We start from the raw sequence: 26,345 nt of genomic DNA, 5'->3' as shown, positions 1-26,345 counted from the left end.
TTATTTATTTATTTATGTACTTAACTCGGTTCGGCCTTATGCCAGAGTTTACTACCCTCCACCCTGCCCCTCCCCCGCCCTGCCTCACCGCCTTGCAGCACACCTTTCTGGAGCCGCCACTAATGCCTCCGTTTCAATATAAGTCAATGGGGAAAAAACATTCTACCGATTATTATTTTTTAATCCTCCACTTGCCTGCTCTAAAATGTTGGCATGTATGCAAAAGTACACTAAACCTATAGAGATGTCACACATAAGCAACCTGAAAAATTGGAAGCGATTGCCAGTGACTACTTTTTTCAAGTGAATGTATGTCCAGTATTTTTTCAACTGACATTGCTTTGACAGCACACCTGCAATATGGCCGCCAGAAATTGGAATAACGATCTAGTCCCTCTTCGATGTCGGCCGTGTCCTTAGTTTCCCTTCCGCAGGACGTCATAGTTCGTCGCCGAGTTGTAGAGCGGAGCCTGGAGCTCTCCATCCTAGTGTGCACCCACCCAGCTGGGGCGAGAGCTGAGGTCCGCAGGCAGGGCCGTCGCACTCGTTGCCTGGTGAGTGAATCCACTGCTTCCTCTTTGGGGTTGTAGGTAGCAGGCACTTGCTCTATGGCTGCTGGCTCCCCCTGCTCCGTTCTGTGTCGGAGCTGTCCCTTTCCAGCGTGTTGCTTTACATTTAGTTTACAGCAGGGGAGATCCTCAGGCCCGCTGCATTCACGGGCTCCGGTGTTTTAAATCCTGCGCCTCGACTTCATAGAGGGACCCTCTAATCAAGAGTCTCTAGGTGATCGCGCCACACCTCCGGGTAGGTTTGGGTATTCCCAGCCGTCTGCGTTTGAGGGTCTCGCACTCTTTTGGTCAGAGTGAAATACGAATAACAGTGTGTTCATAGATAATAGCAGGGTTTAGGGTTATTTTACCATGGACTTTTTTGACGCGCATGTGTGAAAGTTGGTGGGTTTAAAACGTGCTGGGCCAGTAATACTGCATTCGATTGACCTATATGTCAACACGATATTGGTGGAGTTTCAAATAAATCCTAGCAATGTTTTAAAAAAGTTGGGAAGTGGCGCATTATTTAAGCGCATTGACCTAGAAAAATTGGTCACAGCGTATTGAAGTTTGGCATTTGTGACACTGGTACTGGGCAGGGTAATGGAAGGAATGCTTAGGATATGTTTTTAAGGACACTGTGCCGCTAACGATGTTTTAAACTAGATGGGATTCAAGCTATATTTTTCAGGGTGGGTTGATTTAGATAGAGCTAGTAACTCAGTTAGAAGGTAATCATTTTTGGTTCAGCACCTTATTGAGAAGTAGCATCGTGCATATTTTGCTTCTGGCTTAGTTTGTATCTTTTCGTTACTTTATAGCATTTCTATGTGGATGGACTCCGTAGAGAATTTGTCAATGGCTAGGACCCATAAATCAGTTATTCTTTAATTCATTAATGTATTTCAGGCTACTTTAATATGTTACCTGAGGTATAATAAATATTGTAAGACATCAATATTAAGATGACATGTTTTTTAAATTCTCTAATGCACAAAAAACAAGCATTGGCATAGCCAATATGTCTCGCCTTTGGGACCTTATAAGTGTTTAGCCATGCAACAGTTTTTGTTGTACCAAGGATATTGTGCTGCATAACAAAATACTTATAAGGTCCCAAAAGCGAGACCATTGGCATAGCCAATAGCTTGTTTTTAATGTGAGCGACCTACTTAGGACACCAAGCAAGACATACCGAAGGGAGTGAGAGGCCTTCTTAGTATGGGAGCAATTTTGTGGGTGGATGCACCTTTAAATGTAAAACTTTTCTCGGTGGAAACCTCCCATTACCTTCTCCATACTGTCAGCAACGGTTTATCAAAAAAGTTTAGACAGGTTATTAAAAGATAGTACATTTGTATTCGAATAGGCTAACGATCCATTTAGCAACCTTGAGGAGGGGACTAGGCATTGAGCAATTAGGGATTTGCCCTTCTGACAAAGGAGAGGGAACTGCAAGGGGCCAAGTGGCAAGACAAATGGTGGCACCCGTGCTTTAGCTTAAACATCTTAAGCTAAAGTCGGGTGCCGAGATTGCTTCAAAAGTAAAGAATTGTCTATTTCTTTACTTTTGAAGCAATCTCAGCACCCGACTTTAGCCTAAGATGTTTAAGCTAAAGCACGGGTGCCACCATTAACAGAATGGCTCACGGAGAACATCAAAGCTCCCGTGCGGCCGCGAAAGTGATCGCGATCAAACATCAAAGCGGCTGTGTGGCCGCGAAAGTAATAGCGATCAAGCGTGCCCCCGCGCACATGCACTGTAGCTCTAGGCTGGCCATGGTAGCACTTTATGGAGCCCTCACAAAAAGTCTCGCCACACCAGCTCATGCGCTGGGTCAGGCGAGACCTAAAAAGCTGTAATCGGTCCACTCTTTGATTTTCCCCTTCCTCATACCGCTCGTCCACATAGATTAAAAAGAATACGTATTGAGAATAATTACTGTGTACCAAAAGGGCTGCTGCTTTATGTATACAGTCAACTTTTTCACTCAGCTAGCAACTTATTTCTGACAGTGCATTCATATTTGAACAGTGTTAAGATTTTGGCCCTATATACTTTGGATCTGAGTCGATTTCTTCCCTTTTATGATGCACCTGAGTGGAACCCTCACTGCATATAGACTGCAGGTGCATCAGGCTTCTCGATGGAATTTCACTATGCACCTAAAAAATCTACTGTTTTTTTTTTTTTAAATAATCGGAATCGCTTTTCTCGAGAAGACTTGGTGCAAGATGGATGGTTGCCATATAATAGATTCAAGTTCAATAAATTCATTCCAGAATAAAATGCTGCTCTGAATACCACACTGTAGTGCCACTGGCATGTGTTGATTTTGTAAAATCACTTCTATTTTAAGTTCTTAACGCCTTTTCGCTTTCCTCGTATTATGACTGTAACAACATTACATACAATTCATTTGTGTGTTACAGATTGCTTATTACCAATGGCATAAACTCTTTCTATACATGGCAACGTAATGAACCTTTTTTTGCATTAACAGCATAATAAGTTACACTCAAACTGAGTCATCCCCATGTATAATTTGTTGTTTCAAATAGTAGTCATCTGAATCAAAACTGCATTTGTTAAACACTTATTAGTAAGATATTATTCATAAGTCCTACTGGCCTCGTTGCTTAAGCACCCAGTTGTTTCAGTATGCTTCATAAGCAATCACTTGTTTTTTACTTTAAACTCCCGGAATGGCCATTCGCCTCAGCCTATCATTTCGAAATTACACCTTTAATATGACACGATAGCCGGAAAAGGTCCTCGTCCAGTGCTTCATATAGTGGTCAGTATTGTGTTCTGTTAATGGATGTGCCTGAAGCTACAACTACATTTGAGGTCTTTCTTGCCTCCAGGCTTCAAAAACTGCAAACTTTGTCAAGTGAAGCAGTGCAGTACCAAGGAGTGATACAGCACAGTACTCTTACTGATACAACTGTAGAACAGTTTCTTCTGTGTTGACGGTTCCAGGCCGTCTATAAATCCACTGTTCCTTGAATATGATTGCCATTGTAGACTAAATCAGACCGTAACCAAGTGTAAGGAAGCGGTGTTTAAGGAGATCCAGAATTTGCTCTTTCTTTAGTCTTGTATATCTGTCCAAGCCTACAAGATGTCTGTGAGCTTTATTCTCCCAACTTGTATAGGAAAAACAATGGTTCCTGTGGAATAATATACTATGAGGTCATGATACATAAGCACAATCGCGATATAGAGGGTTTAAATAATGGCAGAGCGCGAAGGAACCACTAACGCACCAATTACAGTGTAGTATATTTTTATGGATTTTTTAAACCAAGTTAGGAGTAAACATTATACATCAAAACAACATTTGTGCATACTGTCCCAAGTGACAAAGGGAACCTAAACCTAAGTGACAATGTGAATATTAAATACAAGGTTTCCGCAGTTTGTACAAGTCAACCATTATCATAATAATTCAATGTGAACAGCAGCTATATACAGTGATATGTGCTGGGGAAATGGTTCGCTTCTTCTGTATGTCGACGGAGTTTCGACCCTCCAAAACAAGTGGGGTCTTTTCAGAGGGGCTCAATTAATTATACGCCACAGCCGTAGCGTTGTATAATCCCTTTATGGATTAACAGTGACAATGCACTGAGAGTATTTCTCGGTAGAAGAATGGAAAAGCAGGACAGCGCTCCGCGTGTAGATTCAGAAAAAGCCGCGTCAGTCAGCTTGATCAGGTACAATGACCAGGTCATTTGTCCCGCTTTTCCATTCTTCTACCGAGAAATACTCTCAGTGCATTGTCACTGTTAATCCACAAAGGGATTATACAACGCTACAGCTGTGGCGTATAATTAATTGAGCCCCTCTGGCCCACCTACATACCCCATTGGATTGACAGCCTGTCCTCCAATTGAGTACCCGGACGGGTCCTCATGTGAGTAAACCTTTTTCCTCTCTTCTTCACATGTGGCACATCATTTTCACAAGGCTGCGCAACAATATATTCAGATGTCCCTTCATCAATAGTCCTGAAGAGACCCCACATTGTTTTGAGGGCCGAAACGCCGTCGACATACAGAAGAAGCGAACCATTTCCCCAGCACATATCACTGTATATAGCTGCTGTTCACATTGAATTATGATAATGGTTGACTTGTACAAACTGTGGAAACCTTGTATTTAATATTCACATTGTCACTTAGGTTTAGGTTCCCTTTGTCACTTGGGACACTATGCACAAATGTTGTTTTGATGTATAATGTTTACTCCTAACTTTATTGTTTAAAAAATCCATAAGAGATACTACACTGTAATCGGTGTGTTAGTGTGTAGGAGGGTTGGCGCGAGGTGAATAGGCAGTGTCTGTTCAGGTTGAGAAGAGATGTCTTAAGTTATTTTCTGAATTAGAGGAGTGCTAGATTGTCAGAGCAAGCCTGTTATGATGCAGAATATCCTGCCAAATCCTTGATGCACAGCTAGCTGAAGCCTAGTCTCCGGGACATTTCTTGTGTACACGTATTTGCTTTCAGCCTGGCTGTGCTGTGGCTAATCGTATTGCATTGCTCCCTACTTACCCCCCTCTCAGCCTCCGGAAATTCTCATTTTAAGTTGGGTATGGGAAGGCACTCTTTGTCAGTGTTTTTGTAGGTACTGTAGGAGATCTTGGAAATTCGAGTGTAGAAGTGCAGCCAGTGTAGGTCTGTTAGGGTGGTTTCAGCATGTTCAATAGTGGTTTTTTGTTTGTTTGTGGAAGTGGAATCAAGACTGCCGTTGAGCAGTGCCTTGCTTCAGTTCATATGGGAGAGGACCAAAAGCTTTGACCATTTTTTAAAAATGTGTTTGTGTGGATATGTGGTTTGTATTTACAGAAGATTGCGAGCTGACATCAAATTGTGGTTTCCTGATGGCATGAGTTTTGAATGAGAGGTCGGAGTGGATGATGAAGCTGAGTTGCCTTAGGTTTATGGTGAGTTACTTCATCAAGTTTCGTGTTTGGAAGACAATCTTGAAGGTTCTTCTGGAGCTGTTTGAGATGAGGGTGAATTACCAACCATTTGTGATCTACAAACTGCAAGCACTCCCATCACTGTAAACTTCCCAAAATGTCTTCATTATGTTGGCAAGCAGCGAACCTTCAAGGTGCTTATGGGTATTCCACCTTGAAACTGGTGAAGAAGTGAGCTATTTCTACTTCACATCTTAGCCTGGTTCCCTCCCATCTTTAACCACGGTACAGGGTTTTGCAGTTCTTACACTCTTCCATAGATCTGCTTGGTCTTACAAAAAAAACCTTTACTGGTGTTTACTTGCTACCTTCAAATGTTGCACCAGGGGAAATGCGTATAATCCTACAACTCTTTTCTATGTGCTAAATGTGTTTAGAACCGGGTACCAATTTGGTGTTTGGGAGGGGCATGTTGTATGCGTCCCTTCCAAATACTGAATCGTTATGCCATGCATCAATGTTTACGACTGAAATTAATTTGCAAGATGTTGATATTTTACTGATGCCTCAAAAGAGGTCACCATTCCTGTGATGGCAGGGAATTGTATTGGGTCGCAATTTGCAAACTACCATATTAATATTCATGAAGTATTTTGAATCTTGCCGCACTATGATTTCAGAAATACGTTTTTTCTTCATACCCATTTTTTGTATTCATTATATTCTACTACTTGAATTCCTGTATGGGCAATATACAGTAAAAAAAATCATTATTAGTAGGAAAACTGGAATTATGCGGCAGGAGAACACCAAAAGTATGCAGCAGGGATAACAGATATGTGGCAAGAAAAGGAAGATTGTACAGCATAATGCGGCACATTTTGTGATGGTATTACTTCATTATTTTATTATTGTTACACGTTAACACTAACCAAAGGATTCACATCAGTACCAGTGTTACACCCAAATACAGCGATAAGCAACTGAAAGGTGACCAGTCGACCATTTGCGAAAGGCCTTTCACTGCATAGCAAGACAAGGTGCTGCATTTGTATGACCTTTTGATCCGTTTGAGCTAGAAACTATTCTTTGGATGAAATCTGGAAACTATGCAGGAACAATGGATTAGAAGGCAAAGGCAACAAATCTATAAATATGTGGAAAACGCCATGCCGTAGAATCATAAGATTCCAGTGGCCCTGATTTTAAACTGCAGCTCAGTTGTTTGCTCTGCTGGGTATCAAACGTTTTTAAACAACCTACAAACCCTATATAAACCTTCAAATAAATAGATATATCCTAGCAACCAGTGGGGTCTATCGGACATAACGGTATATTGCTATGGTAAATTGTCCAACATGACGTAAAAATACAGATGAAAATGTTGTCACCAATGGCTATTTTTTCTTACTTATTTTCATTATTTGTTTTTATTTTGTCTATTCGGGAAAACCATGAGGGATCTTCAAAAATGATCCTTTGTAGAATTCAGGATTTTTTGTACCTTTCAGAAATGTATAGCATTCTGAGATGAGACATTCCACCACAAACTGAAAGTGCGCTGAACCAAACAAATAAAACCATATCATTATGTGGCGTCGATACATAGATGACATCCTCTGCATCTGGCAAGGAGACACACTCCTTCAGGAATTCCTGAAAAAACTGGACAATAATCCCTGGGAGATCAAAACCACTGCCAATTTCTCCAAAACAGAAATCCATTTTCTAGATTTAACGCTATATGTCAAACACAATTCTCTACAAAGCAAACTACATAGAAAAGAAACAACTGCCAATTCTATATTGAGGGCAGACAGCTGTCACCCTACGCACAACATCAGGAACATCCCCAAAGGAGAGCTTCTACGAACCAGCAGAAACTGTAGTGAGGAAGAAGTATTCATGGACAAAGGCAAAGAAATAGTATCCAGACTTGAACAACGCGGATACAACCGCAATACCTTGGAAAACACACTCAAAACGGTCTCAAAAATTGAACGGACAAGAACCTTGAAAGGCAAACACAAAAAAAGAGGAAGACCCAGCTATCCGCTTCATCACCAATTTCCATAACGGGCATCAACACATTCATAAAATCTTGAAATGACATTGGCACCTACTCAGATACAACCCCAGCCTGAATGACCATCTCAAGGACCACCCGGAAATGACTTTCCGCAGAGCACCTAACCTTAAAAGTATGTTGTGCCGCTCAGAATTTAATGACAGACGAAAAAAGGTAACAACCTTTCTGGACAGACCCGCGGGCTTCCACACTTGCCGCAATTGCAACATCTGCAAACTCAGCGTCAACAAAACAACTGAAGTACTGATGTCACAGGGTAAAAAACTCCATATCAAAGAATGGATAGACTGTACCAGCCAATTTGTCATTTACGTGATCATTTGCCCCTGCAACAAAAAAAACATTGGGAGTACCATCAGACCCTTACGTACCCGGATACAAGAACATTACAGAAACATCCATAAATATAACTCTGGTCACCCGCTGACCGAACACCTTCACAATGAACATCCACACAAAAAAGACTTTACCTTCTTTGGTGTAGAACTGGTACGACCAGCCAAAAGAGGAGGTAACCGTGAACTAAAACTCAGGAGGAAAGTGAGCTCATCCTCCACTTCAACATGGTTAAACTCTGCTTGAATAAAGATGCTGAGATGCATGTATGGCTAGGTGAATGAATGATGCTCACCTAGCCTTAAACTGTATCCTATTACCATGTATCTAACCTCAACCCCCCCAGTTGGACTTCCACGGCCCATACTCTAATGAAGTATGAGACCATGCTGAATGAGCTTTTCTTTTTACTATGTCTATCAATAACTGAATACATATGTTATGATGTTTACACTTGGGTCAGATGTCTTTTTCTCTCCTCTTCGCTATATTTATTGTTTATTTTTTATTCTTTCATTTTCTCCGCCATCCCAGAATTTATGTACCCATATTTTCCAGCAATCCACCTGCTCCCCCATCCGTCTTGTCATATCTAACCCTTTTCAAGATGGCGCCGGCTACATACGGCTTTACACACCCCTTGGCTTCACTCCGGTCCCCCCGGAAGTACTCGCACTCGCATACATCCGCCCCCGGATCCACCCGATACATGCTTCCTAAATATCCCACTCACCTTTGCCCACTTGTTTCAAACCGACCGATCAGGACCTGACCACTGAGGCGACGCGCCTTAATAGGTAAGCTCTTCGCTTGGCCCCGCCAGAAACCCTCGTCCTCCCCCCAACGAAGTTCCGATCCTAACCCACCCATTCCCCCTCTCCTTGTCTCCCTCCTCAGATAACCGAGAAACTCTTCCATTTTATATTTTGAACCAAACCGGACCCAAGAGTCCACTTGATTTACCTACGGTAAGCGGAACTATACATAGAATACGCTGCCGCGACCTCTCTACCCCCCCATCCCCCCTTGCTCCCCTTTTTACATAAACTCGTAAGTGCAGCACCTGCAGTATCCGCCCATTCCTTTTCATAGCCCTTTTGCACTCGCAACCCATACGTTTTTTCCGGTTATGGTTATACGTCTGGGTTCACCTCTTTTCCTTGACCACCTATAGGCGACTCTATCTAAATTCTAATTTTCCGTATCTTTTGTCCATTTCTTCCCGCTCTTCCTGACCCGGGCATCTGATCCTTCCATCATGGTAATTACTTTTTTCCCCTTACCATTCTAATGAATAACGCTTCTTTCTAAATGCCTTACCTTCACAATTTGTGCATGCTACCTCTTATGCATAACACTTACTTGCCATCTTAAACCAATTATTGTACTTGTCGATATGATACGTGTTCTTTCAACACTCGTTCTACCTTCCACCATGCCCAATATATTTCTGCCTCTGTATTTCTTAATGTGACATGCGTATTGTGAACACGTGATACTTATTTTTTGTATAATTGTTCTCCATGCGCCATATTTCGAATCCTGCATCTCGCTTTACCGTTACCCGATACCATATTGACTGTTCATGTTAATACTTATCTCTCAACACACGTTCTTCACCATCACATCACTCAACTGTGCCTTCCTTCACTGCAATTTTCTTCCCTTGACATCACATACGTGATACGCATCCTTATACTTTCGAATGCTCACTATAAAACCCGACATTTCGGGTTCTCCCTGTGATATCTCACTTACTATTTATTCTTTTTCAACTACTATTTTCCATTTGCTCCCTTGCATTTCATCCGCTTGGGTTTTTTTTTAACCCCACCGCTCGACTACCTCTGTTGGCCTTCTTACCCTTTTTCACCTTTCTCACTTCTATCTCTATTTCTACCTTACAACTCACCTTCCATCTCTTCTCTACTACTTGAATTTGCCTTGCGGATCTTGAATTAATTATCTCTTCCTTCCACTTTTGGCTTAAACACTATATCCTGCTTCCATACATAATCTCTTTCTCTTGCTTTTATCCTCGTGCACGGCCCTTGACCTCCGGGCCATTCCTATTGTTCAATATGTGCATATGATGTTATACATTTCTGCATTTAACACTGTACTATACTGCACGTCCAACCTTCCTAAATGTATTTGTTCTTCCTAATGCACCACTTTTGAATTGGCATGCTTTTGTTACCTATTACCACAGCCCTGAGGAAGCCCCAGGCCAGATGGCCAACTTAATGGGGTGAAACACGTGTTGGCTGCACTTCTCTAGTAGGGGTGGGGGAATCATATCGCCCGACGCCCGAACCAACAAGAATTTTATGAAGGGCAAGAAGATTTATTGTCTATTTTGTCCGGCGGACAAGCAGACATTAAATCACAAAAAAGAAATGAGCTGCGGGCGCTCTGGGGCTCACAGGCAATTGAAAAGCCTTTGGAGGCCTCTGACTGGCTGGAAGCCCATGACTGGGCTCTATCTAGTCAGTGATTGGCTGGGGGAGTCTTACGCTAGACGTCAGTGTTCTAGCGTGAGTTCCACACTGGTTCAGCCCACCTGCTCTTAGAACCCGGCTGCTGAACATGAAATGGCGGGCGCTGAGGCACGAAACACATTTGCCTCTGTCTGGGTCCCAGCGCTGCGGGCCGGTTGGCCTTGTGGTCTCTCTGTCACTGATTGATGCAGGGCTCGATCGCCCTGTCCATTGGGATCCGTCCAGGGCAGTCCACTCATCTTTGGTGCGCTGCGAGGCACTTCCTGGAATCGGGAGCGGAAAGTCGCCGTCTCTGACACAGTGAATACTTCACCAGCAGGCGAGTCAACCTGATAATGGGTTTTGCAGCGGTCAGAGCCTTAAGAAAAGTATGTTAAGTGTTATGCTCCATGGAATGGACTGTTATCAGTGGGCGTGGGGGCAGGGTCAAATGTGTGGAATAATTTACAGTAAGGCGGGAACTTCTCCACTGCTATGGGCTGATCAATGAGGCGCGGCAGGCGCCTATTACAATGCAACCAGTTCAGCTTTCATAATGACTGAAAACACAACAAATGGAGTCTCACTATTTAGAGACATTGACCTTTACTTTGCCAGTCTGCTTTTATGGACGAGGTCGCATTCGGGGGCACGGAGTTAACCATTATACTTTAACACCTGGCAGTCTTACAGAAAAGGCAGCCTTGCAAGATTATGCGTGCGCTGTAAATGGAAACATTTTTTAAACGGCATCTTTTTTCCTGGGGTTAAAAAATAAAGCTGAATTTGAATAAAAGAAAGGCCACATAATGAAGCAGGCAGAAAGAATCTTCTCATTCCAGGCAATGTTATGTGTGCAGTGTATTTCACACAGTTCACTGAAACGTGGGCCACTCTTGGTGTCTGAAACATCGCAATGTCACATTTTTGCCTGCAGTCTCCGTTCCTAATACCATCCCCCACAGTCTTTCTTGCGTTTTCCTTATTCCATTACCTCCACCTTCCCTCACTGCTTCTCGCTTAATCAGTGCCCCCACTTCATTTTCCAACCTTGCCACTGCAGCAGAGGAAGAGCCTCACGTCCGTGTCAATTTTACAGACTTAATCTGGCAAGAAACCGGTTATTCTTCAAATTTTGGGCTCATTCCTGTTCGCCGCCCTGTACCTCTATTTGGTTGCATTTCCCGTCTCCTCTACCTACTGTAAACAGCCCCCACCATGCAAAGTGCTCTGGCAGTTTGTGCTAAATAAACAGAGCCTCTGTAATGAAGCTGCAGAGAAGGTCTAAATTATGCGCCGGGTTGACTAAATTATGTGGCCAAAAAAATGTAGAATTATGTAGCAGAATGCAGCACATTTTTGTTTATCGTATTACTTCATGTTTTTTACATCTGTATACGTTAACACTGTCAGTATAAATGTTTTGCCTTATTACTTTCAGATTAACACCCAAATACAGCAATAGCAATGTAAAAGTGACCTCACTACTTGTCATGGGCTTTTCACTGTGTGGCAGGATGGTATACCCTCTTTTTTAGAAACTTTTGATCTATTTGAGCTAGAATCAACATTTTTGTTAAAATATGCAGTTTAGGCAGCATGATTATGTGGCAAATTATGAGGAAATCGTCTCAGCTGTAGAATCTCATTATTAGAGTGACTCTGTTATAGATCACGCACATACACAGGACCTGCCATCAGTGGGGGACCATCTGTCATTTGCAACGATGTAAAATGGCAAAAATTGCAGAACCGAGTTCAATATAAAGCAGAAATTATCAGAATTTACATTTGTAGGTCTCACAATCTCGTTTTATTGACAACTGCATGAAATTATACAATATTCCCACCTTAATTTTATGCAACCGCTGTATTGCATTTTTGTTGCACAGTTACGTCAGCAGTAAAAATGAGCCCCTACCAGATCCAAGGAAAATTGACACTGCCCCCTGTGTGAGTATTCATCCTATGTAGACATAAAGGATTGTTTTTCTTTCCCTACATGATTTGACAAGTAGCGTTTGTCCAGTGTGCTGGACTTTGTGCCTTCTTTATGCATATGCCCATTTCGAAATATCCTAGCATCATCACTTAGACCCTCAGAACGCTCAGCTTCTGAAAAACCCAACTGATTGCACACTTTGCTGCAACGTTAAAGCCTTGTCTTTCACCAGGCTTACCAATACTCGTATGTCAGCATCCGCCAACAGAATTACAGGAGTTTCCAAGAATATAACTGGCACATCTGGGTGGGCAGTGGGGGGCTGGGGACATTGGAATGAGAGAGACAAGTGGCAGAGAACTTGGATTTTAAAGAAAAAAAGTGAACTCTTCACAAATTTAAGTGAGACAAACTTGCACATCTATTGTGGAGCTGCACCTATTCATGTTTTCGGAGTTTACTCTTCCGGTTCCATTACTATACCACTACTGTGCACAAGAGAACCCTGTTGCTACTGCCTGTGCTGCATATGCTCCTTGTGTGGGAGAAGAATGTGGAGATTTATCAGTGAGTGCACAGTAGTATAATCACACCTCACCTGCCCAGGAATGTAAAAGGAGAGATTGATTTAACTGCCCAGTACTGCCTCTTGTGAATTTGTACTTGTGGATGCTGCCTCAGTGAACCACACCATTTTGGTTGCCCCAGGAATAGTTCATAAGCTCTTCCAAAAAGTGCAGTTATTCCTATCCACACGTTTATCAGATCATGTTCACATGTGAGTATATTTGAAGCTGGACAGCTATGAGTTCGCCCTAGGATGAAGAACACCCTTCTGTCCTACAGGTTCATATTCCGACACAGTGCAGACTGGTAATTGACTACATTAATTGAAGTAATTGAAGTATACTTGGCATAGACGGTCTTTAGGTACTCTCTCTACTATTGAAATTTTGTCACATGCATACTGGTTGATAATTGGGAGCAGTGCACACTGACACATCCACCCACATACTGTACAACCTGCCACTACAACAGTTGCATTTAAGGATGCATGACCATGTACTGCATAATTGGACTTGCGCTTGAAATAATGTTGCACAGTATGTTGCACTGATTACAGTGCAGGTTCTCGCCGTGCAGACCCACCATAGTGATTTATGGAATAGGTGGGGCAAGCAGATATCTTCCCAGGACAAGTAGATTTCTGTAAAACTTTGTCCATTGGCCAAGTAGATTTTTGACAAATTTCCACACCCCTGCTAGTTGCTTGTTCACACAAAAAATTCACAAATTCCTCATGCAACTGCAATTAAAAACTTCTCTTATGCTAAAATCGAAACTGCTGACTTTGGAATTTTTCTCCACAACTATCAACAAAAAACCAACATTTGTCCTAAACACCCTTTTGAAACCTAGCACACTGAGTTGCCCCTGCGGAGGTTGTCTAAATTCTCCAGTCATTCAAGCAGTGTCAGTAGGCAGTCATGCGTACACTGTTTGATGCTTCTTTTAGACAGTTTGGTCACTTCTTCTAATCCCTCCAATGCTTGCACTCTGCCCTGTTGCCTCTATTTTAGCTACAGTCCTCAAACTCGTCTTGATCTTCTCTACAATATGGTCAGCTAACTCAGTCGAACTAGTCTTCTTCCTTAAATTAACATGTAATGTGTTAAATTCGAGTATCAGTGATTTTCTCACCTACAGTCATCTTGGCTGTTCTGCTCACCTGAGTTCACTGTGGCCTGTTTATGGACTAGATCCGCAAGAAGCGAAGATGTTCCTGCCTTTATATTACTCAGTCATGACCCAGCTCCTGTCAGCAGGTGCAGAAGAAGAATCCTGATCAGCCAAGCATCATGCCTGAGGCAATGACTGCTTTCAGGCAGTTTATATTGGGAATCGTGAGTCAAGGTGTGCTTTGAGGACTTCCGCAATGATTGGGATGACATCACCCAATTTCTCTAAGGACGTCACTTCTTGCCATGGAAACCTTTACGATTACCGTTCCTGCTTAAGCCCATCTCTCCACTCACTGTGAGCCCCTCGGATATCTATCCTCCTGCCACAAAGAAAGAAGAAATTGAACCCCTGGCACTCTAGGGCTCAATCTGCGAGATGGGGATGTGGGTGGTTAGATATCTCCTCATACCTCACAGTAGGCCTGCAATGAAGGCAGAGCAGCCACAGGACGGCCAAATAATGCAGATCTGATCTAAAACTGTCCCCGTCTGCTGGATATTCCTTGCAGTGTACCAGGGGCAGCAAATGACTTTGCACTTGGTGCCTTGGGAGAGTGAGATACATTGGGGACCAGGGGATCGATAACAAACTCTTAAGACCACATACAGAGTTTTTAAATCATTGTGAAGCAAACATTGTAATTTTGTCAAAAATTAGATTGGTAATTGAATGGTAATATTTAAGGTTGCTGCAGGTTTCAACTGTAAATTCTAATTAAAATATATTTTATTAATACCCTATAAAGTGTAGCTTATTTGCTTTTTAAGTTGTAAATTGAATGTTCAAATTCAAAATTATTATTATCTTACACTCCAGGAGAGCTATTTTGTTTCATTTTGCTCCCCGACACCACATGCAAGGTAGAGGCAGTTCTTGAGAGCATTTGACTGTCAAAGCTGTAGGCACCAATGTTACCATGAAGCGAGTTGCAAATGTGCCCTCCTTTTGGGATGGTGTCCAAAGCATTGTATGTATTGTGGGCACCAGCAGGTCGCCAGTTCCGCAGCAACTGATAGGAGTGCTAACAACAGCTCGCGTCACAAAAGGCAACTGCTGTTGTCTGTTTATCCCTTACGGATATGCAGACTGTCCAAACTGGGGAACTGGTTGGCACTTTAAAGCGGGTATAATTGAACCAATTGAATTCAAAATAAACCCCATTCAGACACAATTTTATCTTATACCCCAGGTACCCTACGAATAAACGCATGGTTTTGGGTATACCTGTAGGTATTTTTAACATCACCCATCTGGTTCCCTGCATGACCAGTCAATATTTTATATAAGAACTCCCATAACACCATTGGTTGAGTCCGCCCAGGTTATACCATCTCACCTGGGTGTGGAAGGATGCCAATGATGAAGCATGTCACGACAAGTGAGTGAGGCGTCTTCTCTAATATCTTTGGATACCCCACCATCCGAAGTTGTTTTGAGGAAGGACGGACCGTTTGGGACCCCGTGGACTTATTCCTTCACCTCCCTTCCCCATTTTGGACAGTCTGCATATCCGTAAGGGAAAAACAGACAACAGCAGTTGCCTTTTGTGATGCGATTGAACTTGGGAGATTACAACTGATCTGCTTCTCTCACTCTCTATTGTGAAAAAGTGCTAATGACAGCTGCCTCCCTAATGTCCCCACAGCGGGTGTGGTGTTGAAGTGTTTGAAGCTTCTCCAGCCCTTGTTTAGCTGATGAGTAACAATGGACCAGATGTACGAAGATTGCAAACTGGGACTTGTATTTCTGCAACCAGTAACTACTTTTTAGGTCTCACCTGACCCAGCGCATGTGCTGGTCTGGCGAGACATTTAGTGAGGGCTTAAAAAAATGCTACCATGGCCGGCCTACAGCTTGCGTGCATGTGCGCGGGCTTACGAGCAGAGGCGCCATATGGCGCATCGCTCGCCGCGCTTGATCGCGATCACTTTCACTTTCGGCCAATACTTGTTTGAGTTCTCATGTTACAGATGACTGTGCTCAAGAGTGACCATTTCTTGATACATCCAGACTGAAAGCAGTTGCTTTAGGTGCTCAATGTTAAAACACACCCTCAATTATCCCCCCCCCCCCCCCCCCCCCCCCCCCCCAGCCATCACGCACACCACACATTGAGCAACTAGGTCAGTATCCCGGCTCTTACGTTGGCCTTATTTACTGTAACTAAAAAGAGACCATGCTTCACAAACATCCCGTGCACAGGAAAAAGCCCCACCCGGGCTGCTGCACCCTGACCCCGTCCCTCGAGCCCACATTAATCCGCTTCCCACGGGGTGATTCCAAGGTGTCCAGAAGTAAGCACCCGGCCAGGCGGCAGACTCCCACACACACACCGAGATCACCAAGCAGAAGAAAAGGCCTTTAGCGTCTCCCACAGCCACTTACAGCAAATATTGAAAATGTGATTGTACGTGATAAACAATTACTATCCCATCATTGAGCAGAGATACCACTCCCGGGCTTGATTTTTCTCTGTGACCAACATGCTCCCAATGTCACATGCCAGCATTTTCTCGTTTGTGTGTTTTGATACATTTTCTCTTTATTACTAAAATCCTTTCACCCCCATAATTGGACTCCGGACAATATATAATCCACCAAACAAAGACTCCATTTATGCACTATCCTTTTGTCAGCTATGGGACTTGTAATTTATAATTGCATTTTCCCGCAAAAAAACGTAATTTAACCAGTCACGTTAAGCATCGATGTATATTGTTTCTGAGCGACCCTACTTCGGGGCCTAAATCTTTTCAAAGTTGCTCCCCCAACGTATAAAAAGTTATTTCTTGGCTGCTCGTGTCCCGCTACACTGCCCCCACCACCCCAAATTAGAGTATGTTTACCCCCAACCTCTAAGGCAGAGGAACGGGATGACCTTGCCTTTTGCTCTCCCCTTTCTCGCCAAGTTTAATTACCGTATGCTAATTTCCTTGCCTACTACGTGATTAATTAAAATCATATTTTCATAATCATTTGACAGTGGCATAGTTTTAACATTATCCAATGCCTTGTGTGTCTGTAAATACAGCGTAGAGCGGGTGGAGGAAGCAGAGCCGAGGACCTTTTATGTGTTTGTGTGCCTGCGATTGGCAACATAACTGGTTTATTTACATTTCATCCTTCAGAGGTTGATAAATTAGTTCTGTTGAGCTGGGTAATATTAATACCCGCTGTTTAAAGGACAACAGAACTACAGGAGCCAGCGCTGGGTAAAAACAGTCGATACAGAATCTGTCTGTATGACCGATCTGTAGTGTGGTTTGTAAATGTTGATAATGTTTCCTGTCAGTTACGCTCTGACTGCTTCAAGTAATGAACCAACCTGTCCAAATGTGAAACCTGAGGGCCTGAGCATTCGATGAATACTTTTGATAACCACAGTACGAAATGCTGCAGCCAGCCTATGAATAGCGCTTCCTGCACTCTGATTAAATATGCAAGATTAACAGCAAGAGTGCTGACTCTGTCCTGGCTGTCATTCCCACTGCTGTAATAAATACAGCCCCGATCAAGCGTCTTGGTAATGATGTTTCATCAGAAACATTTTATAAAATTTTGATTGTCGCCCTTTGCAAAGGATCTGAAATATGCTGGTTACCGTTACTTTTTAATATATTTGCTCGACTTCTCTTGGCATATTTATCATTTGCATTTCTTTTCTGTGCATAATGGCATTGAGCAGGAAAAGCACACCAACTTCTCTATGTAAAGTATATCTTCTGTAGATCATTTTTAGGTCTCGCCTGACCCAGCGCATGCGCTGGTCTGGCGAGACATTTCGTGAGGGCTCCAAAAAGTGCTACCAGGCCAGCCTAGACCTAGAGTGCATGTGCGCGGGCGCGCGCGTCGCGCTTTATCGCGATTACTTTCACTTTAACGGCTGCAGGGCTGCTTTGATGTTCTCTGTGAGGCTTCAATAGATTGCAGCAGTTAAAACAAGCATTGGCATAGCCAATAGGTCTCGCTTTTGGGACCTTAAAAGTGTTTAGGTATGCAACTGTTGCATGGTTAAACACATATAAGGTCCCAAAGGCGAGACCTATTGGCTATGCCAATGCTTGTTATTAATGTTAACTAAGTACGTGTGTGACAAACTGTCAGGATTTTCACAAGAAAGTGTGGGAAACACAACAATTAACATCTTTCACTAAGCGGGAAATATTTCCTCTAAAGTAGGGGTCTCCAACAGGTAGATCGCGAGCTACCGGTAGCTCGCCGACCCTCTGAGAGTAGCTCGCGCTGCTATTTAATTTTTGAGACGTCATTTACAATTTTATTTTGTATCCCGTCATTTTCTTTCACAACTTTCAGCCCTTTTCCACAACTAAACAGCCCTTGCCCGCCCTCACACAAACCAGCTGCTCTGATTGGCTGTAGTGAGCTTAGCTGGGGTGGGGCAGACTGAAGACCGTGACGTTTTTCCTCCTACTAACGCGCCACCTGCCTTTTCCAGGCTGGCACCGCGCTTCCCATCATCTTCCACTCCACTGACTTCACTTGGGCCTCCCGGAGCAGCTCTGAGGTAAGATGGGCCCCTGACCCTGCATGAGCCGAGTCACCGGGTAAAAGCACTCAGTGCTTGCAAGGCCTTTTGATTTTAGCGTTGTCTGCCACTGCACTTTAGATCTGCCTTCAGTAAAAAAGCGCAGTGGCAGGCAACGTTTAAAATTAAAAAGTCCTTTCAGGCACTGACTGGGGCTGGGCCGATATTCAGTGGCGTAGCTAGGGTGGGGCGGTGGGGGCGGTCCGCCCCAGGCGGCACTATTTTGGGGGCAGACAAAGGCATTCAGATAAGGCTCGGCTTGCTTTCGTGGACGTTCGGGGACGGACAGAGAAGAAATAGGACTCGGGCAATGTCCTCTTCTTTTTTGTGCTGGCAGCTGTCCCCCCCTCTCTTCCTATTATTCCCTCTCTTTCTGTCTTGCTTCTCACTTACTGAAAACCGTGACTTGAAGAAACGGTTCACAACCTCTTTCCTTCTTTCATTTAGTTGCTTCCCTGTGAAATGGATCCCAAAAAGAAAAACACTCTTGCGAGAAATGCCCTTTTTCTGACATTTTTCTATTCCAAAGTGCAGCGGGATGGAGAGAAATAGAAGGTTTTAAATATGTAAAATAAATACATAACTAAATAAAGCAAGACAGAGGGGTTGCAAAGTGGCCAGATTGGTTTTATTTACATCCAAATACATCAGCATCACTTTACAGAGTTTGCCAGTAAAGCGCTACTTTTGTTTTCTCGTCTTTGTTTGAACAGCATTGTGTTGTCCCCAGGTGGGAACGTGTACCATTCCTGGAGGTACTGCAATACCTGGTTGATGGGTGGATTGGAAAACACAATGTGTACCATGGCTCTGTGTTTATGGATGTGGTCTTTAAACCATACTGCTTACGTTTTGTAAGGATATAAGCAATGGACATTGAAACGGTTCCCTTCAGGGCCCTCTAGTCATGTCCTTAACTTTTCAGGTAAAACCACTCGCTGATTTCTGAATAGTGAGTGAGAGATTGTTAAGGTAACCATGTTGTTTCTGCTTACATTTCACATACTTTGTTTACTTAATCTTGCATTCCCCATGAGTGGTTGCTTTAACTTTTTTTTTTAGGCAGCATATTACTCTTATCAAGTGCATAATTTGAATTGAGCCACATCCAAGTGTTTATAGCTGGCTCAATTAGGTTATAGCTGAAGGCAGTGCGAGTTTCTCTCAGTGTGGAAGTATGTTGTTCAGTGGAGGAGAGGATGTGGCACTATGGCCAGAGCTGTCGAATTTGGGACTGGGGAACCGGGTTCAGCCTTCATGACCAGTCCACCAGACCACTCTACTGAGGGAGCACATTCCCATGCTAGACCTTAGAAGGCCCCAAGACCAATCTAGACGGGAACTCTTTAGTGTTTTGTTCAAACCACAGTATGTGCTCTGAAGAAATTAGGCTTAAAATCAATTAAATTGGGCGTGGGGGGGTCTCTTGGAAAAATGTGCGAGTTGCTTGGGGTTTAGTGGCTCACGACGATTTTCACTGACCAGAAGTAGCTCTCACTACACAAAAGGTTGGAGACCCCTGCTCTAAAGCTTTGTAAAGGTTGCATAAAAATACAATTTGCAAGTTCCCACGCCCTTGCTCTTTTGCAAATCTCTTCCTATGCACTATAACAGCCTGCAAGTGAATTAAAATGCAGTTTGTTGAAGGTCACATTCAGGTCAGATATTTGATCAGCACGATGAAGCTCTATATGAAAAAGACAGCTATGTAGCCTAGTCAAATACAGAAATGGTCGACTGGGAGCACAGTACGAAAGCAGGTTACTTACTACTGACAAAAGGGGTGGAGAAACACATCAAGCATTAGAAAACATGAGGGAAACAACAGACACACTGAGATAGGGGGTACACTCATCTCACATCCGCACAGGAAACAAAAATCCATGCTCCTGACACATGGACAGGAAAGCGATACATTCTAATGGGTCACACTTGTGACTAGTGGCGCTGTGTGTTATACACACATTTTAGGGGGTCTGACCGGAGATGAAATGTGAACTCCTCCCACAGACACACAAGAACGGACCACCGTTGCAGACTTAAAACCTGCACTGGTGCGTGATTTTCTGCCAGTTTACCCGCTAGGTTACCTCACAGAGTCTGAAGGCTCGAGCACAAAGGCACGTTTAACATCATGCTGGGAGTCCATCTGCCTTTTTGGTTGGTTTCCATGTGAAGGCGATCCATTTACAAGCTTTGGCACACCCAATAGGTCTTATGTTGTTGCACCAAGGATATTGTGCTGCATAACTAAATACTTATAAGGTCCCAAAAGCGAGACCTATTGCCTATGCCAATGCTTGTTTAAAGAACCGACCTGTGTAAGATTAGCTTGGTTTTTACAAATCAGAATCGTAGCAACCTCAAGACTATTAAATGAGGCAAGTCGGAAATTGCTACTCATTATGTATGGAGAACATCACAGGGATGGTGGCCTGCTAGGAGATAGATAGATAGATAGATAGATAGATAGATAGATAGATAGATAGATAGATAGATAGATAGATAGATAGATAGATAGATAGATAGATAGATAGATAGATATATATATATATATATATACATATATATATATATATATATATATATATATATATATATTTTTTTGTTTTTTTTTTTATTTCAATGCATTCAGTTTTCCGTACAAGAAATGAGACTGCGTGTTTTTTATGAGTTGGCAACAGACCCCTGGGCCACTGCCTACTTCTCAAAAAAAGTAATTTTTTACTGATTTCTTCTTTTTTTACACATTCACATAAGGGAGAGAGTCCCAAGAGGGCCTCTTGTGAATAAATTACCCACTTTTGAGGTGTCGGTAAATTAAAAAAAAATGTTTTGCAACTGGATTTCGTTTGCAAATCTGCGATACCGATTCGGTCTTTGGAAGGGACGCATCCAACTCACTGCTTCCAGAAAACAAATCCGAATCCATTCGGAATCCCATATTGGGAATCAGAAAAACGTTTTTTATTCCTAAAATGTGATTAGTAATCAATCAATCAGGGACTTGTATAGCGCGCTACTCACCCGTGAGGGTCTGAAGGCGCTGGGGGGGGGGGCAGCTCCTGATCAGTCGAAGAATGAGGTCCTGAACGTGTGCAGGGTCGGGGAGCGTCTGATGTTTACAGGGAGCTCGTTCCAGGTTTTGGCTGCGGTGTAGTAGAAGACTCTCCCGCCGGTTCTGTTTCTGCGGATGCAGGGTACCTCCGCCAAGGCGAGGTCGGCGGAGCGGAGGTTCCTCTTGGGTACGTGGGAGGAAAGTCTCTCGTTGAGGTATTTGGGTCCGATGTTGTGGTGGGATTTGTGGGTGAGGAGTTTGAAGGTGACCCTCTTCTCGACGGGGAGCCAGTGGAGGCCTCGTAGGTGCTGGGTCATGGGCTCATGGTGCGGTGTCCCGAGGACTAGTCTGGCTGTGGCGTTCTGGATGGTCTGGAGCCTGTACAGAAGAGTCTTGTTGATTCCGGCGTAGAGGGTGTTACCGTAGTCCAGTCTGCTGGTGATGAGTGCGTGGGTGACGGTCCTTCTGCTGTCAGGGGGGATCCACTTGAAGTTCTTACGGAGGATGAGAAGGCAGTTGAAGCTAGTGGAGGCGACGGCTTTGATCTGGCGAGTCATGGAGAGGGAGGAGTCCAGGATGATGCCGAGGTTCTGAGCGTCGTCTGTAGGGGTGGGTGGCCTCCCGAGGGCATACAAAAAGCATTTTAACAGTTGCAGGTGACACATTGGAGCATTTTCAACAGTTAAAATGCTTTGTACATCTGGCCCAGCGTTCTTCGTTGGACTTGTCATTAGCTCTGACCTGGGCACTCCTCCATGTTCTTAGGCATCCTGACCAGAAGCCGAGTTAGGACCAGGAATAATTCCTCCTTGGGCAGCACTTTTACTGGTAAAACACTTTTGTTGTTAATTTCTACAGATTACAAAGAGAAATATTCTCGCAAAAATGTACCTTTTGACTGATTTTCTTGAGGCACTGATAGCATTGTGGTGTGCAGACATTTCGTTTACTTTGCTAACTTTTTGCATGCAGGTGGTAGCCAGTGGCTCCCCAGATAAAGTGATGATATGAAGTCATGCAAAGAACTGAACAGGAAAATGCTTATTTATGGAGTTGTTGCTTTTTTTTATTTCGTAAACCAGCAAATATGACGACTGCTGCCAGGCCTACGTTTGAACCAGCTCGTGGAGGACGGGGGAAAGGAGAAGGCGACCTCAGTCAGCTCTCGAAACAGTATTCCAGCCGAGATCTCCCATCTCATACTAAAATCAAATACAGGTATGGAGTTAATCATTCCAAGTTTGCCTGCTTGAGCAAGACACGAATGGGACATATTTAACTTTCACTAAAAGATGGGCGAAGTTTTAAAAGTGTGCCGCTTGAATTGTCCATATTCCATGTTGTCTTTCTAGCACAGGACTCAAAATTACAGTCCTATTTAGCTTGTTTTAGGCCAACTTCCAGGTGCTTGAGATTAACTCTCGCCCAGATGTTTACAAGGAGACCGGAAGCACTGATATTGATACAACTTTAGTCTGGAAAAGCTGCAGTCCTTATAGAAATGAACAGAGGTGAAGTCTATAGGCTAAAACACGTTTCCCGTGATTTGAAACACACGTGTCGTGAACGATGTTTCTATATTCTTCCCTCGCAATGCGAGAGCGGGTTTACCAAGAATTGTTAGTCCTGTTATATTTGTTTACCCACAGCCGTTTGCAAGGTTTCATGTGGTATTCCCGGGGCCATTCATTTATTTTGGAATTAATCTCGTGAGCCTACATTTTGTAATTATTCTGTAATTAATTACGTGCTCCTATATTTAATTCTGTACATCGGAAGTATATTATCGTCTTCATGCAGTGTTTATTTTTGTTTTCGCCTGCAGATGGCAGCCTTGAGTCATTCTCAAGCATTTATGTCCTTTCTTGTCCCGTTTTCGTAGTTCTTCCTGTATTTTTCAATTTTTTAGTATTCAATTATTGTACTTATCGAGTTTTGTAGGTTGGGAATTTTCTGAGACTTTTTAAGGCATGGGCAAAGTTGGCTCTGGCCCAGTGCCCCAGCTTTCAGAGTTCCCCCTGATAGATCCAACTGTGTTCGCCACAGTCCTGCTCTGATGACATTGAATGAGTCTTAAATATAGGTTGTTTTTTTTAAACACCATTTTCCTTTAATTTATTTTTAATAAGGGTGGTGTGTGGGAGCCTGTTACAGACATTTTGCAAATAGATTGTGTTTGTTTTTAAACACAATGCATCTAGAAAAAAAAAATTCCCTTTAGATCAAAACAAGTCTTCACATTTGCGAAATGGCAGTGGGTCGCACAGATTATTTGCAATAATACCAGTGAGCTGCTGATGTATTGAAATATTGAAAACGTGCATCACTATCCCTGAATATTAGTTGGAAACACATTTAGAATTTGGACCAATGTGTCTGTGCAGAGTCAGTGACGAGGGCATGAAAAGGCCGAAATTGGATCATAAATTTAAAGCAGTTGCACACAGGGGCCTCCAAAATATGTTTGGCCAGGGCCCCCAAAATCCTTAAGATGATCCCTGCCTTAACCCCCTCCCTTTTTAGGTCTCGCCTGAGCCAGCGCATGCGCTGCTCTGCAAGACATGTAGTTAGTGGATTTTCAAAGTGCTACCAGAGGCTTTTCCTGGCCTCAAGCTTGCGTTCACGAGCGCGTGCATGTGCGCAGCCGCCATCTGTCTTTCCTCCGTCACGGGTGATCACTTTCACTTTCGCGCATGCTGTCTGTGTGCATAGCAATGATGGCTGCTTTTATATCCAGCCCGACAACGCACTGCCTCTTTAAAGCAGCGCTTTAGCGTGGCGTCCACCCTCCCCTTTTGGATTTTAATATTTTTTTTTTGTACGCAGCCCAGCATCCGCGCTTCAGCATTGGTGGCCACGTATGTTATATACAGCCCCGAGGACGCTGCGCTTGTTTTATTTTCAGCGTGCCATGCACACCTTCACAGTGGCGGGAATGCACCTTTCTTTCTGCGTGGCTTGCTTTTTTCCAGTCCAGCCACAAGGAGCAGAGGCAGCATCGGCTCCTTCATATGTGAGGAGGTAGGCGAGGCGTAACACAGCTCTTTTCGCTCCCTCAATTGCAATGCAAAAGGTTTTGTTTCCAAGATGGTGTCTTCCTAGCTCATCAGCACTGTTGCAGATGGCTTTCCTTGAGGTATCCAGTTGTCCTGGTAAGTGTGGGAATCTCCCATCTGCTCGAGTGAATGGTGTCACTGCCTTCTGTCAAACTGGGTGCGCGAACCATGTCACCTCGATGTTAACTTTTTTCTTTTATGCCGTTGTCTCGTCACGTTCATTCAGACAGTCTCCTCATTTCCTTTTACCCAATATTTTTACTTGCGTGTACCGAGCTTCTGCCGGTCCGAATGTTTGTAGATCATTTTACATTGAGTTTGCAAAAAGTTCAATCCTAAAATAAAAACAAACAAAAAAATAAATGACGTGGGTTTATGCTGGCCATGTTCCCGGGGAGGGTAACACGGATTACTTTCATTCTTTACAGCTTCCCCCAAGGGCGCTATATAAAACCTTCCAACAGACTACAAATATATTTCGCATTCCTTCACGTAAGAAGCTCCTCGCAGCCCAGGTATAAAGCACTAGCAAACGCCCCTGATAATTAACCCCTTCCCACCTACCTCTCCAAACAAATGAAACAAGCATTGGCATAGGCAATAGGTCTTGCCTTTGGGACCTTGTAAGTAAAAAAAAACTGAAGTGTAAAACTTCACGTTTACATTTACTGCATCCTAAATACGAAGTAAATGGAAACGAAGTCTTTTACTTACTTACAAGTTCCCAAAAGTGAGACCCATTGGCTATGCCAATGCTTGTTTAGCCAGGTCATTCTCTGTACCATATCATCATTCCCTAGTTATCATTAAGTCTCCCCATCCCATTTTACATATGCTGTCCCTTTTTTCTGATATTTTTGTTTTCTATTTCATTGCTGCAAAATATTTTTACACCGAGGTAAGTAAAGCGAAATTAGAATGCCACCTTTTGAAGCTTGCCCTATTTGTGGAGGAAGGGCAGGAGTATTTGCACTGGTAGAGTGTAAAGAGCAATACATTACAACTGAATAGCTCATTGCGTAGTTTATTTACATTTTATATAGAGCACTGCACAACTTGCAACACGTGTTAGGAAACGTTTCATAATCAATGCAGAGTAACACTTTTGTCTTTACAATCTGCTGTGCAACTCCATTTAAATGAAAGGGAAATGAACAGAAAGAAAAAAACATTTCTACCATAGGTAAGGTGCCTTGTGTTTAACCGCCAAGTTCATGATTGGTGAGGAAAGTGTTTGAGTTTTCACCTAAACTGAGAAATATTTCAAATTACTTAAGTAAGAGAGTCCTGCAAGGTTAAAACCAGCTCAGAAAAATAGAGTGAACCTGCTCATTGAAAATCGAATTTTCTTATTTCCAGTAGTTGTCAGTCAATTCACTAGTGGGGGCTCTTAAGGTCTCAGTATGCGTTTTTATAATGAGAATTGTGCAGGTGTGTGTGTATAGCCGTCTTGTCTGTCTGAAATCGGTGAATAAAGTAGATATTCGACAAGAATCCCGTGGTCCGTGCTCTCTTTACTCGGCTGGTGTGGTACTATTCGAATGAGGAGAGTGTTTGCTGATATATATATATATATATATATATATACACACACACATTTCTTTATTTTGTGA

At 43.1% G+C, this 26,345-nt stretch overlaps 1 protein-coding gene across 3 annotated transcripts in view; it reads left to right on the top strand.

Annotated features, from left to right (window-relative positions):
- Window positions 1-419: 419 nt before the first annotated feature.
- CWC15 (CWC15 spliceosome associated protein) overlaps window positions 420-26,345 on the top strand; it is an 86,295-nt gene continuing 60,369 nt past the window's right edge. The window contains exons 1-2 of one of the 3 annotated variants that reach the window (XM_085621411.1): window positions 420-554; window positions 22,759-22,894. In XM_085621411.1, the coding sequence (XP_085477537.1) occupies window positions 22,764-22,894 (131 nt within the window). In that variant the 5' untranslated portion in view covers window positions 420-554; window positions 22,759-22,763. Of the gene's footprint in view, window positions 555-675; window positions 805-5,404; window positions 5,504-22,758; window positions 22,895-26,345 lie in introns of those variants that run through there. The other 2 variants (XM_085621412.1, XM_085621413.1) reach the window with 2 other exon arrangements.

This window comes from Triturus cristatus, chromosome 8, assembly GCF_964204655.1.
Source record: "Triturus cristatus chromosome 8, aTriCri1.1, whole genome shotgun sequence".
Lineage (NCBI taxonomy): Eukaryota > Metazoa > Chordata > Amphibia > Caudata > Salamandridae > Triturus > Triturus cristatus.
The sequence above is the reverse complement of the archived record's forward strand: the minus strand, read 5'-3'. Positions and strand labels throughout refer to the sequence as shown.